The sequence below is a fragment of the Mus caroli genome, chromosome 12 (assembly GCF_900094665.2).
Source record: "Mus caroli chromosome 12, CAROLI_EIJ_v1.1, whole genome shotgun sequence".
Classification (NCBI taxonomy): domain Eukaryota; kingdom Metazoa; phylum Chordata; class Mammalia; order Rodentia; family Muridae; genus Mus; species Mus caroli.
The window spans coordinates 71,331,159-71,348,183 of NC_034581.1; the positions used below are offsets into that span (position 1 = coordinate 71,331,159).

Here is a 17,025-nt window from a genome sequence, read left to right on the forward strand (position 1 = left end):
CTGGTTCTAAAAGAGCCATGAAATAATTCACATTTACTACAACTCCAACTGTCACTACAGACCTTGACCACAACTTAATCCATATAGTAACTGGAGTATCCCCTTGACCAGAGACACACCCTCCCAAACTTCAGTGTGTTTCCAGCCCCTCCATCCCACCACAGTTCTGACCACCCCTCCACCTCTGTCCAGAAAGAAGACATGGGGCCAGCAGGATGGCTCTGTGAGACAAGCCTAGTGACCTGAGTTCCATCCCTGGAAGCAATTCCCCAAAGTTGAATCTGACCTCTACCCATGTGCACACTTATACACAGAATGAAACACTTGAAAATTTTAGAAAGGAAGACAGAGACTCAGGCCATTGCCACACCTACACTTTATTGGACTCTAAAGCAGACTGGCTCTGGACCATTCACAACTTCTCAGACATCTCCCAGAAGGGTTTAGGAAGGTGCCATCATTCTGTGAAGGCCCAGAACCTACCCCAGACTTAGAGCCCCAAGTGAACTCCCCAAGAGCCTTGAGGGAGCTAAAGGAAATGGCTGGTAGGGAAGGCAAGGGGACGATATTAAGGGAATGCCTTGGTCTCCCAGTGTCTCCCGAGGGTACACTGAGCCCTGAGGAAGACTGCTTGGGGAAACAATGGGAGATTCCTGGGCTGAGCAGCTCTCATCTAGATGGCAACTTTGAGGAGACGTTTGATGTCAGGCTCGATGTTGATGGTCTGGAAGCTGCGGCTGTAGCGACGGAAAGGCTCCCCTTCTGGCCCTATGAGGAACTTCTCAAAGTTCCAGGACACGTCTGAGCGGCGCACGGGACTCCATATGATGAACTTGGGATCGGTCATGAGGGAGAACGGGTCGTCATAAGGGTAGGGCAGCTTGTCTTTCAGGTAGGCAAAGACAGGATGCTCGTTCTGCCCATTGACGTCACACTTTTGGGTAAGACTAAAGGTGGGCTGGTACCCACCCCCAGGGCGGACATACTTGAGGCTGTTCAGGATCTCCTCGTTCTGACAGTTCTCCTGGATGAGAAGATAAAGAGCATGAAGAAAGGAAGAGAAAACCCAGGGTGCACCAGTGCAAATCTTTTCTTCCCCAACACTCCTCCACGATCTCTCCTTCCTGTGTGTGCATGTGTGTGTTGCACGTGTGTGTTTTTTCTCCATTTTCCCTGCCTTTCTCTCTCTCTCTCAGCCATTGTGTTGTGGGTTTTTGTATTTTTTACATTTATTTTATACTGAGTGCCACCTTTGCACGTGTAGAGGTCAGAGAACAACCTATGAAATTCACTTCTCTCCTTCCACCACCTGAGTTCTGAGGATTGAATTTAGGTCATCAGGTTTGTGGCAAGTGCTTTTGCCCACTGAACCCTCTCACCAGCTATGGCCTTGGTGGGAAGGAGGCTACATCCAAAACTTTGGAGGCCAGGGAATATCACATGACTTAAGGAGAGTCCACTCTCACAAATTGTGCTCTAACCTCTACCCGTGCACTGTGGTGTGTGCACACCCTCACACACATTACAATCAATCAATCAATCAATCAATCAATGTAGTTAGAGATTCAGCACTTTTAAACAGTTGGTTCAGGCCCTAATCTACTTTAAGGAACCTTGCTTTAAGGAACCTTGAGATCAGGGAAGAGAAGGAAAGGAGGAGCCTCTACCTGCTGTTGGTAAAAGTTGTCAGTTAAGGTTTAATTACTCCAGGACCCACAATGATGTGATGTCCACAAATGTGCATGCGCGCACACACCCTACCATTTTCCCTTTCCTCTGCCCTGATTGTGCTCTGGCTCTGTGGATATTGAGTTATGACTCCTTTCAGCAGCTAGCCAGCCAACCACAAGTGAGGTGTAAGGCCAGAGGTATCTCCTGGGTTGAGAAACACCTCCAATGGGGTGTAGCCCTTCCTGTCTCTCCCCGGCAAAGTCTGAACAGAGGCTTGAGGGGGAAGGACCTGTGAGCATAAGTGATAGCTGGGTCTCTGGTTTATCTCAGCCATCCTTCCTGTGTATGTCCCAGACATCCTTCCTGTGTACCTTCCTGCCACTGCGATTTGAACTATGAGGACTCTAATTAGAGAGTCCACTTAGGGACACCTGGCTTGCTAGTACAGTTAAATCATAAATAGAAACAGAATCCCCAAAAGATAGCTTGAGGTGTGCATGCTGAAGCTCTGTAAGAATCTGACCTGTTATTCAGAGACAGAAGGTGCACGATGTCCAGAGGAGGTGAGTGCACGCTTCAGACCTTACCCTTCTCCTATATTCCTTTTCCAACTTGCTGATTAGAAACAAGCCTTTAAATAATATTCGCACACTATTTCCACATCTCTCTCCTTACTTTTCATGCGTCTTTTTCCATGAGCCTCACAGTAAACATGAGCTAAGTCAACTTCTATTAAACCAACACATGTGGAAACTCAAACAGAAAACTAAGCCACCTCTCTCAATGGTCTCAGAGCCATTAAAGCATTGAACCAAGGCAACAGGAACTAAGGACTCCCAAGTCACCGACATCTCAATCCCAATTATTTGTCTAGATCAAGTTCTTCAGGTTCACATTTGCTGTAGTCAGGGGATCACCTTGAATTTCTGACCTTCCTGTCTCCATCTTTCAAGTGCTGGGATTAGAGGTGAGCTATCACAGCTGGCTTATGCAACGCTTGGGATCAAACCCATGGTTTCACGTAGGCTGGGCAAGTAATCTACCCACTGAGCTGTATGCACAGGCTGATTTTTTGAGACCTTGCTGGTAAGCCCAGGTTAGTGCCAAACTCACATCAATCCTAGGAGTACAGGAATGTCCCACCATGCCAACATAGTGATTCTTAACGTTCTATTTTCTCCACTCATTTGTTCAACAAGTAACTAATGAAGTACTCAAAGACACAGTGGAGAGACCTGGAAGCAACCCTCATGGACTATTCTGGAAAGACAGTAATAAAAGGCACACCCTCAATGCTTACTCTGAGACCATATCTACTTCTTCCCTGTGATGTTTTACATTCACCTAGACCTCAACTGATGCAGCATGCCCTTCAAGTCCAGATATCCCAAGACACACTCAACTCTTTCTTCCACTCAAGCTCTGTCAATCAACTCCTTGGATAGAACCCAAGGAACTCCTCACCTGATGTCCGAACTGGTTGCAAGGGAAGCCGAGAACTACCAGGCGCCTGGGAAAGCGACATTGTAGCTCATTGAGCTGGTTGTAGTCCCGGGTAGTTGTTCCTCAGAGTGACGCCACATTCTCAATCAGCACAGCCCTGCCTCGGAACGTATTGAAGTCTATCTTCTCCCCATCCAGGCCAATGGCACTGAGATCGTAGAACGACTTGGCAATGTAAGCCATGCTGAAGAGCAGTGAGCCCTGCCCTGCTCTGTGAGCCTCCTTAAGTCCTCTAGACAGGTGGGAAGGAAGGAGGAGCCAGAGAAGACCGAAAAGACTTCACAAAGGGCCTTTGAGCATTCCCGGGATGACTTAGCAAAAACAGGTACCCACCTGCAAACTGTTTGAACAAGGCTGTGGCTCCTCCCACTTACAGCCGCTGAACAAAGCCACCTCTGCCCCACCCCACTGGCAACCTGGAAAGGGCCAATTTGATATCTGTGAGCAGATGTGAATAATTCACTCCTTGCTGGAAACCAGAGCCATAAAGGTCAAGTGGGGAGGAAAAGAAGGGAGGGAGGATGCAAGATTGACTTCTGCTTGCCCCAGCAAGTTGATTTTACCTGGCACAGACGTCTGTCTCAACGCATTTATTAGAGCATCAGTCTCTGAGTTGTGGGGGGTCAGATATGCTTGGGTCTGAATTGAGTCGGGTGGATTCTCAAGTAGAATCAAAGGGACCCTTGGGAGGAGAGTGTGTTGTTTTCCAGTGCCTCAGTTTGCACCAGGCAGAGGGACGAAGATGACTTTGTCTTAGGAAGCCTTTTAGTGAATGATGTTCCTTGTCCTGGAGAACACTGGGGTCTTTGTCCCTGTACTGTAGCATGTCCTACATTAGGACGTCCACCTCCATTCCCCATTCCCAAGCCAGGCATGAGGATGGAGTCCTTGCTGACTTAGTGATCAGGACCCTCAGAATGGATGGTAAAATTCTGGGTAGACAACTGTACCTATCTCCCTCTCAGACAGGTTCAGTCTCTGAGACTTTTTGGAGGAGGCTTGCATGAATGTGTGACCCTCTTCCTCACAGGAGGTGACGTGCAGGAAGGCAAAGCAGCTGTGGTTCCAGGTAGGCCACTAAGACATCCTCAAAGCCAGCCATGTATGATGGGCGATCTCTGGCCTGCTGAGGGCTGTCATCGGAGCCCACTCTTGGGAGCTCAGCAGCTGAAAAGACCATAATGCCACTCCACGGTCCAAGCATGAGCTAACTGAATCAGGAACTTTTCAGAAACCCTTGATTTCCCCATCAGTAAAACTAACCATTGGGTTTATCCTGGCTATTTTAATAAGGCAAATGTTTCCCAGAGAGCATTTTCACAGGTACCTATCCAGTGGGAGCTGTCTCCTAGAACAGAGTCAGCAAGTGCGGCACCTAGCCTTCCGGATCTGATTTGTTGGGAAACAAAGAAACTACTTGCCCGGGAGTTCTGCTGCATAGCTTGTTTAAGGGTGTGGAGCTCATCGTCTCGGCTGACAGCTCCCTAAGAACAAGTTTCCATTATCCAAGTGGGAATGGAGTCTTTCGATGCCATAAATGGTGGCAAGAAGTTAATTCTCCTGAGGGCATGACAGAGTCCCTGGGCACAGCCAGTGACTATTGCTACCAAGCTACAGAGTCAGAGGGACTTGGCAATGGTGTAAATAAGAACTTGATAGTAACCCGCCAGGTTCCTCTGCCCTCTAGAGCTTCCTCCAGCACCCGGGGCTTCCAGAGAGAAGGATGCTTTTCTTTTGCTGCCTCTTTGTAAGCCCTCTTCAGGCAAGTCCTGAGTCTGGAGTGGCTTCATACTTCTTCAAGAAGACCTAGAGCCCTCACGGGTCTCCTGGAGGCTCACTTCTTACTGCTGAGTAAAACCATTAAGATATTCCTAGAATATCTGTCTGCAGGTGTACACATTGCCTCCACTTTCCAGAGGCTTAAGACTTTGGGTGCGCACTAACAAAGCTCGCTTTCCCTGTGGCTTTCTGCCGCAGAGTGCTTGTCCTTAGTCGTAGTAGGTGGGCGGATCTAGGTTCTGACTGTAAAAGAATTGCTTATAGAGAACTTTCTAGATAGATATCCCAAAGCTTTACTATCTCTACTCTGGGTTCTAGGAAGTCCAGGGCACTGACTTATTTATAACTCTGCTATTTCTTGGAACCCTTGGGTGAAGTCTTTAAAGCTCTCTGAGAATCTGCTTCCTTATCTGTTGAACTCATAAAGATAACCGCTCCTTCCCGCATAGCAGCAAGTGTTCAGAATCAGGCAAGTGCTCTGATTTAGGACTGCCACTTCCTTGCTGTTTCACTCCTTCCCTCATCCTCCTGCCCACCTCGCTGTCTCCAGCATCTCCATACTGCCAACACCTCACCTTCCTAGGTTCCAATCCAACCTAGGCTCCCATGCTATCTCATGGGATGGGCTATCTGGAATACAGAGAACGCCCGTGCTTGCTCTGTTCCAGCGAATCTGAAACATTACCAATCCTTCCTAATGCCTCCAGGAAGGACTTTCCTGATCTAGCTATAACACATGGCCAGCCACCATCTTGGCTTTAAAGATCCCCATGATGTCCACCCTTCTCCTAGTTATTCCCTTGCTCCTGTGAGCTCACAGGTGGGCAGTGGGGGTGGGGGTGGGTTGCTTTGGGCTCTTCTGCAGATGTCACTAAGGAAGACAAACAAAGCTCACCAGGTCCCTTGTCATTCTGGGCTTTAGGATTCTAGGACCTCTTCTCTCAGTTTCACTGTCTCCCATGTCACCATCAATGTCCTGATAATACTTTCTCCCTCACAGAGATTCATACAGGACTCATACACCTATGGTTTGAAATATTCTTTATTTTGTAAACATTTGTGTTTAAAATAGATGAACCCTGCTCACAATTCATATAATGGACCCAAGACACAGTACACAAAGGTCACCCATCACAGGGAGATAGTGGGACTCAGGTGGTGTACCAGGGTGAGTTGATCTCAGGTCATGGGCAGACAGGCCAGGAAAGCCTGCTGAACAGTCAAGGCCAATGACACAGCCCAAGCCACATCCCAGACTGGCAGTTAGGGTGAGGCAAACTCCAGAACAGAGCAAGCACAGGTGTTCTTCATATCCCAGCTTCCTTCTGTTGCTATACTTCAGAGTGACCAGGGTACAGAGTCACAGCCCCGGATTCCCTCCCAGAATCCTCAAGGTAATAAAAATCAAGTCCTTTCTTAAGAGGCTGGGACAAGAAGACAGTGACACTTGGGACAGCCTGTGCCCTGTAGAAGCTCCCCTCAGGTCCCTGGCTGAAGGCAGGTCTGCTACCTAAGGCTTACTACTACCCAGGAGTCAGTCCCCAAGGAAGCCACCTCAGCCAGTCATGGTCCAGTCTTCACAACACTGTTTCTCTTTAGCGAACAATGGCTCCTTTTCCCTCCACCGGTAATCCTGAGCTGTTCTCTTCTGCCTGTTTCCTTGTTTGCTAAGTCAGGGAGAGATCCCCATTGATTTCCCCCCCATCTCCCTTTTTAGAGGACTAAAGAGGTGTGGGGCTCTCTGTCATCACAGCTGTGCCCTGGATTTGAAAGGACCTTGGTCAGTGCCCAGTTCTTCCTCTGCTTTGGCTCCAGCCCCAGGTTTGAAGTGCATCTTGGGACTCTTCTCTTACCTGAGCTCCTCCCACCTTGGGAATGTAAGGACGAACCCTACCAGGGTTGGCTTTGTTTGTTTGTTTGTTTTTCAGGGGCCTCCTTCAAGCTACTCTTGGACCACAGGGTTAAAGAAACTTCCTGAGCAAAGAACTCTGGAGGAGGGTGTCTCTTTCCCTCCCTTGGTAGCCACACAGCAGCTGGCAAAGCCGACTTAGAAATAAGGGAACCAGGGGGAGGGAGTCCTGGAAGGCAGAACAGCACCAAGTATTTCCGTCATACCCACCCTTCTCTTCCCTTGTCTTAAGGCCTGTTGTCCAGATCTGGGGAAACCTTAACTTCCTAAGGCTGGGTTCAGTGAAAGAGGAGTGGTTGATTACTTGTCACCTCTGATGCCCTGCAGTCGCCACAGCACTCGCTGTTCTGCGAAGCTCCCTCTGCTCTTGCTCTAACCCTGGTTCTGGGAGCCCGCACATCCGCTCTTGCCTCTATCTGGAGTTCACAGCTGACTATACAGTATCTGACCCCAAGGCTCCCCTTGCCCTTTGGTGTCCTCAGACCTCGATCCCCATCTTTAAATTTGTGAATCCAGGTGAGGAGAGAGGCATGGGAGGTAGAGAACAGAGGTGACTTAATCCCTGCCACCCCATCGTTTCTTTCGGTTTTTCTTCTCTGCTGTGCCTGCCTCTGGACTCAGTTCCTCACAGAGGCACAGAGGCAGCCAGGCAAGGCCAGAACACCAGCAGAAGGCAAAGGCAGAAGAGGCCAGTCCAGGCTTGAGGGCCACCTAGTAGTGTTTCCTTCCTACCTCAGTGTTCTACCTTCCCAGGCCACTGGGGAGGCAGCCCACGGCACAAGGAGGAAGAAGCACCCTTAGCCTTCAGCCCACCCCGGAGCAGGGTGAACAGTCCTCCCTGGGGCAGAGCCTGGGTCCATTCCCTTAGGCAGAATCAGGAAGGAAAGAAGGAAGGAACTGCAGTAGCAGTGCTTGGCAGGACACACAGACAAGGGAGGAGAGACTGGGATGATGGGGGATGCGAATTACAAGGGAGGGGAGGGAGTGGAGAAAGAGAAGAAAGAAGAGAAAAAGCAGAGAGCCCACGAGATGCACTAAGGAATCTTGAAGTGGCCTTGATTCCAGCCTTGACCAGCATCCCAGAAGCCTGGGGTGGTCGCAGCACATTCTGGGGTCACAGGAGGCCTGCGGCTGGGAAACAGGCTGAAAGGTCACCACTCCAGAATTAGAGGGGCTGGGGGCAGAGGCTGCTCAGAGACCACAGCAGAGCTGCTCGAAGGGCCAGGCAGGGGAGTAGCAGCTACTGGTTTTCAACAGGATTGTCAAATGAAAGGACGGTGGTGGGCAAAGCCCAGACTCCCTGCCTCCACGGGCCTCCTGAGGGAAGGGGGCTGGGGGATTCCACTCAGAACCCTCAGCACCAGCAGGTCTTTGAAGAGTTTGCTGGGCCCTCAGGTTTGCCTTCGTCTTCCTCCAGCTCGGCCAGTGCGAGCTCGTTGCTGGCACGTGTTCGGAGACCATCCAGCTCTTTCCTGTGGGCCTGCAGCACCAGCTCTGTCAGACGAGTGAAGGACTGGGAAGCCAAGGAACACACGTTAGGCTAGCCTATCCACCTTTGCTTCTGGAGACCCTGCAAGTGCCCACGCGGGAGGGGTCGCCCATCTTATCTTGGCTCCTTTCTGTCGCGTCTTCCCACCATCCCACCAGAGACAGAGGAGAAGTCCCTGGCGCTCTCACCTCTTTAATGTTAAGGTTGGTGCAGGCACTTGTTTCGTAGAAGTCCATGCCGTACTCCTTAGCCAGCTGCAAGACAAGGGCATTTCTGAAAGAGAGTCAGTGAGGGAGGGGCGGCCTGTGCCTCCTGGTGTGTGCCTCTGCCATTGCACACCCTGAGCAGACTGCACGGAATGCCTCACTTCTCAGGAAACTGCGGGCTTTTTAGGACATAGGCTGGCAGAGAATGGGACAAGATGTCCCACCGATACACCCATTTCATCCAAGTCTACACACACACACACACACACAGAGGCATGTGTGCACCCATTTCATCCAAGTCCACATAGACACACAGACACACAGGCACGCACACACGCACGCACACACACATACCACTATATCAGGACAGAAAGACGACAACATGAAGCCTATAAATGAGGAAAATGGACTGTGAGTATAACAGCCAGTCTAGGCGCCATGCTGTCACTCAAGAGCGGTAAAAGCTGGAACAAGTTACTATTAATTCTCTCCAAGGCCCAGCTCCATCCTCTGTTAAAGGAGAATGATGGTGTCTGCATGCGGGGTTGCAGGATGACTACACGGGGTCACACAGCTAAGAGCACTTACCACCGTGCCACGTGTATAGAGAGTGCTCAATAAAAACCGTTACTCTTGTAGGGTATGTCTCTATTTTCACATGTTAATGACCTTGTGTTATTTTTTTATGCCCCCCCCAAAATCAATTTTATTTTAAGGACTAATGGAATGCTATTGACTGCAGAGGAAGAGGAAGACTCCTGAGGTGTTCAGGGTTAAGAGGATGGCTCTTGCCTCAGGGTATCACCCTTTCTGCTGTGTGGGAGCATGGTCTCCCTGCATGTGTGGGATGCTTAGACTCTCTCTGCCCCCTGGCTTGGCTACCGGGGGGGGGGGACCCTTCATTCCCACTTTCCAGGCGTGTGGAGTCAGGGTGTGGAAGGGATGGAGTGGGAGATGGTCCCCTGACCACAAAAGGTCCGTTGTGCACAGATGCTGTTAAAAATGTCAGCAGCTCCTTCCTCATTGTCACAGAGGAGGTCTTCCGAGCAAAGCAGTACCCTGTTTAGGGCACTGCGCACCTTGCCTGAGAGCGCTTACTTTCCCCCATGAGGACCCCTGAGGACCAGAAAGCAAGCTCTCTCTCTCTCAACGGTGCTGACTCCCCAGCCTTGCATTGTGCGTGCACTCCTGGGTCCCTGCTCTCAGCACAGGCCCTGCTAGTGCCACAGAAACCCTGAAGGGTGGGACTTCACCTACCTGCTGCCCCTGCTCTCTCCCCACCTGCCGTTTCTGCTCTTCATCAGCCTTATTCCCAATTAGGATCTTCTGGACTCCTTCTGGAGCGTACTAGGGACAAACAGAGGTGAGCGTAATCGAGGGCCCTTCTTCATTTCCAGATCCCAGACCGGCTCCACCGGCCTCCACCACCGCCGCATTCAAGACCTCGAGACAGAACAGGCTCCCATCATACAGGAGCCTGTATCTGCAGTTTTGTTTTCCACAATTTCAATTACCACCAGTCCGCCTTGATCTAAAAGATATTACGTGCAACATTCCAGAAACAAACAATTCATAAGTAACCTTTATTGTAGCACGTTGCAATCTTGCTATTATTGTTGTTGTTTTTTTTTTTTACCATGTCTAATTTATATATTTTTGTCACAGGTATTCAAGAATAGGGAAAACTAGCCGGGCAGTGGTAGCGCACAACTTTTATCCCAGTGCTTGGGAGGCAGAAGCAGGCGGATTTGAGTTCGAGGGAGTTCGAGGCCAGCCTGGTCTACAGCGTGAGTTCCAGGACAGCCAGGGCTACACAGAGAAACCCTGTCTCGAAAACCAAAAAAAAAAAAAAAGACTGGGGAAACCCAGAGTATGAAGGGCTTGGTACTGAGCGCTCAGCCTCCATTGTGAGTCTGGGAATGGAGTGTCATGGGGACCACAATACCAATACCCCTGAGTGTCACAGGGACATCATAGGGTAGAAGATACCACAACAGAAGCCTCTTTGGGCTGAAGGAATGGTGTCTGAACGACACTGGGCTTCATTTAGCCTTTAGTTGACAGATGAGGGCTTGGGGACCCAAGGAGTCAACATGGCCTTGCCAAGGATGCACCGGGTGCACAAGCAGATCTAGAAGCCCAGACTTGCAATTCCACCTGGCCCTGAGGGTTTGGGAAGGGAGCTGCCCATGAGGCAGTCCTGGGACTAACGCATCTCCAGGAAAGACACGGCTACAAAGCCTTGCGGGGTATACCGCATACGGGTATGGAAGTGTTGGCTTTTCCAGCCCAACTTGCCCAAAGGTCTCTAAGTCAAGTCAGAAAAGGCAAGATTGTTTGACAGACCCTTAGAGCTTGCTTTTGTCCCATGGCCCCTGTTTTCTTTTCCCCTAAGCACCCTTCCTCCATCCCATCAGAAAGGCGGTGTCTCCTACCTCATCCACGTCACTGACCCACTTCATGATATGCTGATAGGAGCGCTCACTGCTAATGTCGTAGACTAAAAATATTCCCTGAGAAAGAGAGGGGGAGAGAGACACACAGATGGGAGACATACATAGAAGAAGGTACAGTCATGTACAGACTGGTGTCCTTGTATGTCCGGCCCACCCCCTTCTCCCTGCCTACAGTGAGGATGCCTCAGCCATGCTTGTTTTCCCTCAGCTGCTCCCAGATAGGAGGGCAGTGCCTGATTTGACCAGGCTCTGTGGCATGAGGTAGAGGAGGCAGAGCAGAGGCTGTGTGTGAGAGTGAAGAAGGTACGCTAAGCGGTCTTTGAATGGTTGCAGAACAAACGACTAGTGGGAAAGAACAAGCCCCCCCCCCCCCCAGCGGGCAATCTGAGGACTCCACCTCAGAGTTCAGTGACACAGGCATCTCGAACACCCAGTGCTGAAAGTGTGAGTAGCAGTCTCCCGGGTCTGACCCTGAAGTGGTGGCTCACCTGGGCTCGCCGATAGTACTGTTTTGTGATAGTCTGGTACCTCTCCTGCCCTGCTGTGTCCCTGCAAGAAAAAGCCAGTCTCTCAGAGAAGAGGCCATAGGGATAGAAGATGAGAAGCAGGAGCTAGGGAGTCCCTGTACCCTAAGAGGAAATACTGCAGAATTTCAGGGTGAACACTTAGTAGTGCTCTAATCCCCAAGAGTATCCAAACACACCCCAATCTTCCAGGGGAGGCCTGGTCCTTGGCATCGGCACGGGCAAGGCCCCAGGTACTCTTCTTAGGACCTACAACCTGACAGAGCCTTAGACAGCTCTCCAGAACTCAGCCACTGTGGCCGTGATTGAGCAGATGGGAGGATCTGTCACACACCCAGTGACCAGGACATCTCTAAAGGCAATTCCCCACAGTATTCTAGGATTGGGAGGTGTCTCCATATTAAGTGAGTGGTAAGGGCTTCCAAGACCTTTAGGCCAGAGAGACACAGAGACACAGCAGCCCCTGGTGACCAATAGTGGAAACTGCACCATGTGGTTAGTACTGAGGCAATCTCAAAAAACAGTCCCAAGCTAAACCAGAGAGTGGTACTTTCAGCCTCCCTGTCTTAAGCGCAGTGGTACAGAGTACCACTAATTCTGAGATAAGCCCACAACACTATTCTACCAATTCCCCCGACTTCCTTCCCTTTGGTGAGCTCTCCTCACTCCCACGGTTTGCTGAGATTAAGGTTTACAGAACAGGAGATGGGGGTTTCTGATCTCGCTCTTCATAGAGGTACCCAGTTATCTCGGATGGAGCACAGGTTTACAAATGACAGGGGTACTCGGGGGCAGCTCAGAGCCCTCTCTCCATTACCCTCCTCCTCCTTGGCTCGACTCACCAAATCTGTATTCTCACTTTGATGCCGTCTACTTCGATAGTCTTCATCTTAAAGTCAACACCTGGAGAAAGCAAGCAAGTCAGGAAGGGCTCCCTCAAAGAAGGCTGGGACACTCAAAAAGCATGGAAGGGACTCCGCTTTGGTCAAATGTGACAAAGAGGTGACCAGAAGCAAGCTCCTTCACTAACATTTTAACTCTAAACAGATCCTAATGAGCCACTTAGAGCTTTGAATGGGGAATGTCCATTTCACTTCCCAAGCTTCCATTTCCTTGGCAGTAAAAAGTGGGAACAGCCAAAACAGCCAAGGTGGTGGTGGCACATGCCTTTAATCCCAGTACTGGGGAGGCAAAGGTGGGCAGATTTTTGAGTTTGAGGCCAGCCTGGTCTACAGAGTGAGTTCCAGGACAGCCAGGGCTACAGAGAGAGGGAAGAAAAAGTGGGAACATTACAAATTCTGATCTGGTTGCTAAGAAGCCCCTGAGAGAGACAGTGCTGGCCTGCACACTCCACTGCAGCTATCACTGACTGAGTACAGTGCCAGGCATGCAGCAGTTGCACCAAGACCGTCAACTAATAGGGAAAGCAGGAAGGTACAGGAAACCCAGAGTTCTCCACTTCCTCTGTCCTAGGCCCTGAAGCGCTAAACTGCCAGTCCTACCAGAACCAAGAACCCAGAGGAGAAACATTTGAGGAAATCTACAACAAGGGAAGTGAGCGCCATCTGGCAGGGCCAGGAGAGATGCCTGGATCACCATGCCTTTCCCAGCCCCAACTGTGCCCAGGCACTGTGCCCATGGATTCAAGAGCTACTCACAGGGCATCACAATCCACGGTCTTGAGCTGGGGAACATGGGAAAGGTACTGTGCGCTATCCATCAGCAGCTGAACATCCAGTCCAGAAGGTCCCAAGGATGCCAGTGTTCCCAACCCCGTCGGCATTCTCCCTCCACATCTGGGCTTTGCCAAGCAGGAAAGCATGTTCTCTTATCTCTCCTGTCCCCAGGTTTCCACCAAAAGAGACATTAAAGTCAGCCTCTCCCCTCCCACCACCAAGAACAATCATCTTTTAATCAGAAGGGAGAAGAAGCTTCGGAATGGAAGACCCAAACTAAATCAAGCCGGTCAGGCATGAATCATGCCTGCCTGAGCTGATTCATATCTACGCGGCTGTACTTTTCCAAATGGCATTCTTCCCTGTGTCAAGAGAAAGGATGATGAAGAGGAAGAGGATGAAAGGAGAGGGACACCTGGCCCTGGTGGGAGGCAGCAGCCTACTTCCTCCCTCCTTGGACAAATAGTTACAAGGAATTGGCTTCTCCTCAGAACCTGACATAGGAGGTAAGCAAGAATCAAGACATTCTTGTTTCAAAGAATGGTACCTTCGTCCAAGAAAGAAGAGGGAATTCCCCATATAATAAACCTAGCTCACACTCGTAGCCTGGTCAGGAGTGTTCCTTGTTCAAAGTATTCATAGGAGAGTTGTATTGCCTCAACCCCTGAACATCCGTGAAATTTTCCACTGTGCCCTGCACAGGTCTCAGTCTCAAGGTGGGCACAGCAGCAGAGACACATGGTGCCTCCCCTTACAGGGGCCAGTAGGAAGGAAGGGCTCAGATGCAAATAACCTGCCTGAGGTTAGCACAGTGCGGATCAGAGTTTCAAACAAGGGCTTGCTTGATGCTGGAATGCATGCCCCACCCCCGTACCAATTCGGGGGGGGGAGTGTGTGGGGGGAGAGTTGTGTGTTAGCATGTTAACCCCTCATGGAAGTGGTTAATATTATCAACTCAGCAGGAATCTGGAATCACAAGCTTTTCGGACTGAGAGGGAGTCTCTAGATTGTATCAACTGAGGTGGGAAGATTCACCCTAAATGTGTGGGGGGTGCCATTTCAAGATATGGGGGTCCTAAGCTGAGTAAAAGCGAGAAGGCAAGCAGGGCCCGTGCATTTAGTTCCTCCTGTTTCCTTCCTCACTGCAGATGCAATGTGATAGCTCCCTCAAGCTTCTGCCATGGCCCTCAGACTGTGGGCCCAAGTAAACTCCACCTTCCTTAAGTCACTTTAGTCTGACATTTTTTTTTGTTTGTTTGTTTTTTGTTTTTTGTTTTTTTTGTTTTTCGAGACAGGGTTTCTCTGTATAGCCCTGGCTGTCCTGGAACTCACTTTGTAGACCAGGCTGGCCTCGAACTCAGAAATCCGCCTGCCTCTGCCTCCCGAGTGCTGGGATTAAAGGCTTGCGCCACCACGCCCAGCTTAGTCTGACATTTTATCACATGGACCAAAAAAAAAAAAAATGTAAACCAAAAGAGAAGTCTTCACTGTTTGGTTTCCTGTGGGTCCTGTGCTGAAAGGAGGAGCTGCCAATCCTAAGGAGACCTTCCCCATGAGAGGATGCTGTTAGAAGGGGCAGAAGGGATAAGCAGATGTGGAAGTCACAGACTCGATTGATGCTGGAGCCCCATTCCTGTTTGGTCTTCCCTCACTTGGACCTTGGGCACGAGTCAAGACTGGGCAATTCTGAGATTCCAGCAACCTCCACTTTTACAGGCTATACTGCAACCTAGCCACTCCAAGTTTGTTTTAACACGTCTTAGGAGAGCAGGGCCAACTGGAGCGAGCAGGGCTGACCGGAGTCAACTGGACTGGAGTGAGTGGGGCAGTTTCAGTTCCCAGCATAATGGCTCACAACCATCTGTACAGCTACAGTGTACTCATATACATAAAATAAATAAATAAATCTTAAAAAAAATAGTCTGAGGACTAAAGGCCTTCCTCTTGGCTTATTCATATTTATTAATGTATGAAGGAAGGAATGGACTGTATCTTCTGAAGGACTGCCCCCATCTTTTTCTTTAAATATAAAAGCTGTAATCGCCCAAGGATCTCCATGTTCTCCTCCTCTATGTCCCCTCCTCCCCTGAGCTTTCCATTCTATCCATCCTACCAATGGGACCCTGGTCGGCAGTACCATATGCTGACCCAAGACCTTGCTCTATGCTGCATGGCTGTTGGGTTTGTTTGTTTGTTTTCTGTTGCAAGACACAATCAAAATACTGGCCTGACGGAGTCCGCTGTAGACTCAAGCTTCCCCACCTCAGGCTAATGGCTGCTCAGCAAGCTAATCATTCAAATGTGTTCACCTGTCACAGCCTCATGCGACTGTCCCTGAGCCCCTGTGTGCCCATTCCTCAAGCTAGCCAGCAACAGAGTGACTTTCCACAGCATCTCCTCTCAGGCCCACTACCTCTCTTTCTTCCTCACAGAAGAGTCCTCTCCCCTTCTGGAGTCCATCTCCCAGCAGTCCTCCCTGCTGCTCATCCTAACCCGAAGCTCCTCCCTGTTTGCCACGTTTGCCTCTCCTAGAAAAGAGAGAGAGTCTCCATCTACCTCCACCCCAGGGTTTGCTCACGCCTTGCCTCTCTAAGGCAGAATTAAGATGCACACAGATTCGGATTCAGGAGGTGTGAACTCAAGCCTGAGGAGTTATATCTTGCTTCAGGGTCCGTGGATTGGACCTCAGTCCCTGAGTTCTCAGGACAATAGTTTCCAAAGGGCATTCCCAGACTTGCAGCCTTATAGCATCATCTTGGACTTAGAAAGGGGAGTGCCTGGATCCTACTTCAGCCTTGGAGAGTCAGAACCCCAGTGATGCAGGGCCAGCAGACTGTTTCAGGAGAGTCCCACATATCTTAAGTTTGCCAGCCACGTAGTGCAAAAGCTTTGCACCTGAACTGTCAAGACAGGCGGCGTGGGCAGTCTCTTTCAGAGTGTATACTTTGCAAAACCTTGGCTAAATTTAGAATTACCCGGGAGGATTTTTTTTTCTTTTATTCTTTTCATTTTAAGGCAGCCACCTTAAAACATAAATAATAAAAATTAAGGAAAAGAAAGAAAAAGGAATATAGCTGCCTTAACTTGCCTAAATCCACTAAGTCATACTTTGAGTAAGACCTGGAAACTGTATTTTAACAGACTGTGTAAAGCAGTGGCCCTCAGCCTCTCTAACGCTACAATCCTATAGTACAGTTCCTCATGTTGTGGTGACCTCCAACCATAAAATTATTTTCATTGCTACTTCATAATTGTAATTTTGCTATTATGAATTTAATGTAAATATCTGTGTTTTCTGGTGGTCTTAGGTGACCCTTTGAAAGGCCATTTGACCCCCAAAAGGGTCGAGGCCCACAGGCTGAGAACCACTGGTGCAGACTATGGCGGGAAGTTAGCAAGAGGAAGTCTGAGAATAGAATGTAGGGAAGAGACATTGGTTAGCCCTGGAATCAGAAGGACCTGAGTTTGAATTGGGCCCTTAATATATGACTACAGGCAAATCTTAATTTCTTTGCCAGTTTTCATTTTCTTACCTGTAGAAGGAGAGTACCACTTGCCTTCTAAGGGTCACTGTGGATAATTAAATAGCAAGTGTACAACACCTAACTACCTGCAGTTTCTATTCCTACCATGGTGGTTTAAATGAGAATGTTCTTCTGCTGAATGCTTGGTCCCCAGTCGGTGGCCCTGTTTGGGTAGCTTTAGGAAGTGTGGCCTTTAATCCCAGCACTTGGGAGGCAGAGACAGGTGGATTTCTGAGTTCCAGGGCAGCCTGGTCTATAGAGTGAGTTCCAGGACAGCCAAGGGCTACA

General features: G+C 49.7%; 2 protein-coding genes across 3 annotated transcripts in view; both read right to left on the reverse strand.

The window, feature by feature from the left end:
* Positions 1-361: 361 nt before the first annotated feature.
* On the reverse strand, positions 362-3,488 carry Gpx2 (glutathione peroxidase 2). The gene is made up of 2 exons (XM_021178673.1): positions 3,136-3,488; positions 362-1,024 (listed from the first exon to the last, which is right to left on the reverse strand). Exons 1-2 carry the CDS (start codon positions 3,355-3,357, stop codon positions 674-676), a joined length of 573 nt encoding a protein of 190 aa, XP_021034332.1. The 5' UTR covers positions 3,358-3,488; the 3' UTR covers positions 362-673.
* A 2,489-nt stretch (positions 3,489-5,977) lies between these two features.
* Rab15 (RAB15, member RAS oncogene family) overlaps positions 5,978-17,025 on the reverse strand; it is a 24,552-nt gene continuing 13,504 nt past the window's right edge. For both annotated transcript variants that reach the window (XM_029484317.1, XM_021178670.2), the window contains exons 2-7: positions 12,380-12,440; positions 11,502-11,562; positions 10,993-11,070; positions 9,815-9,904; positions 8,540-8,605; positions 5,978-8,375 (exon numbers count right to left, since the gene is read on the reverse strand). In XM_029484317.1, coding sequence (XP_029340177.1) covers positions 8,217-8,375; positions 8,540-8,605; positions 9,815-9,904; positions 10,993-11,070; positions 11,502-11,562; positions 12,380-12,440 — 515 coding nt within the window. In that variant the 3' untranslated portion in view covers positions 5,978-8,216. The remainder of the gene's footprint in view (positions 8,376-8,539; positions 8,606-9,814; positions 9,905-10,992; positions 11,071-11,501; positions 11,563-12,379; positions 12,441-17,025) is intronic.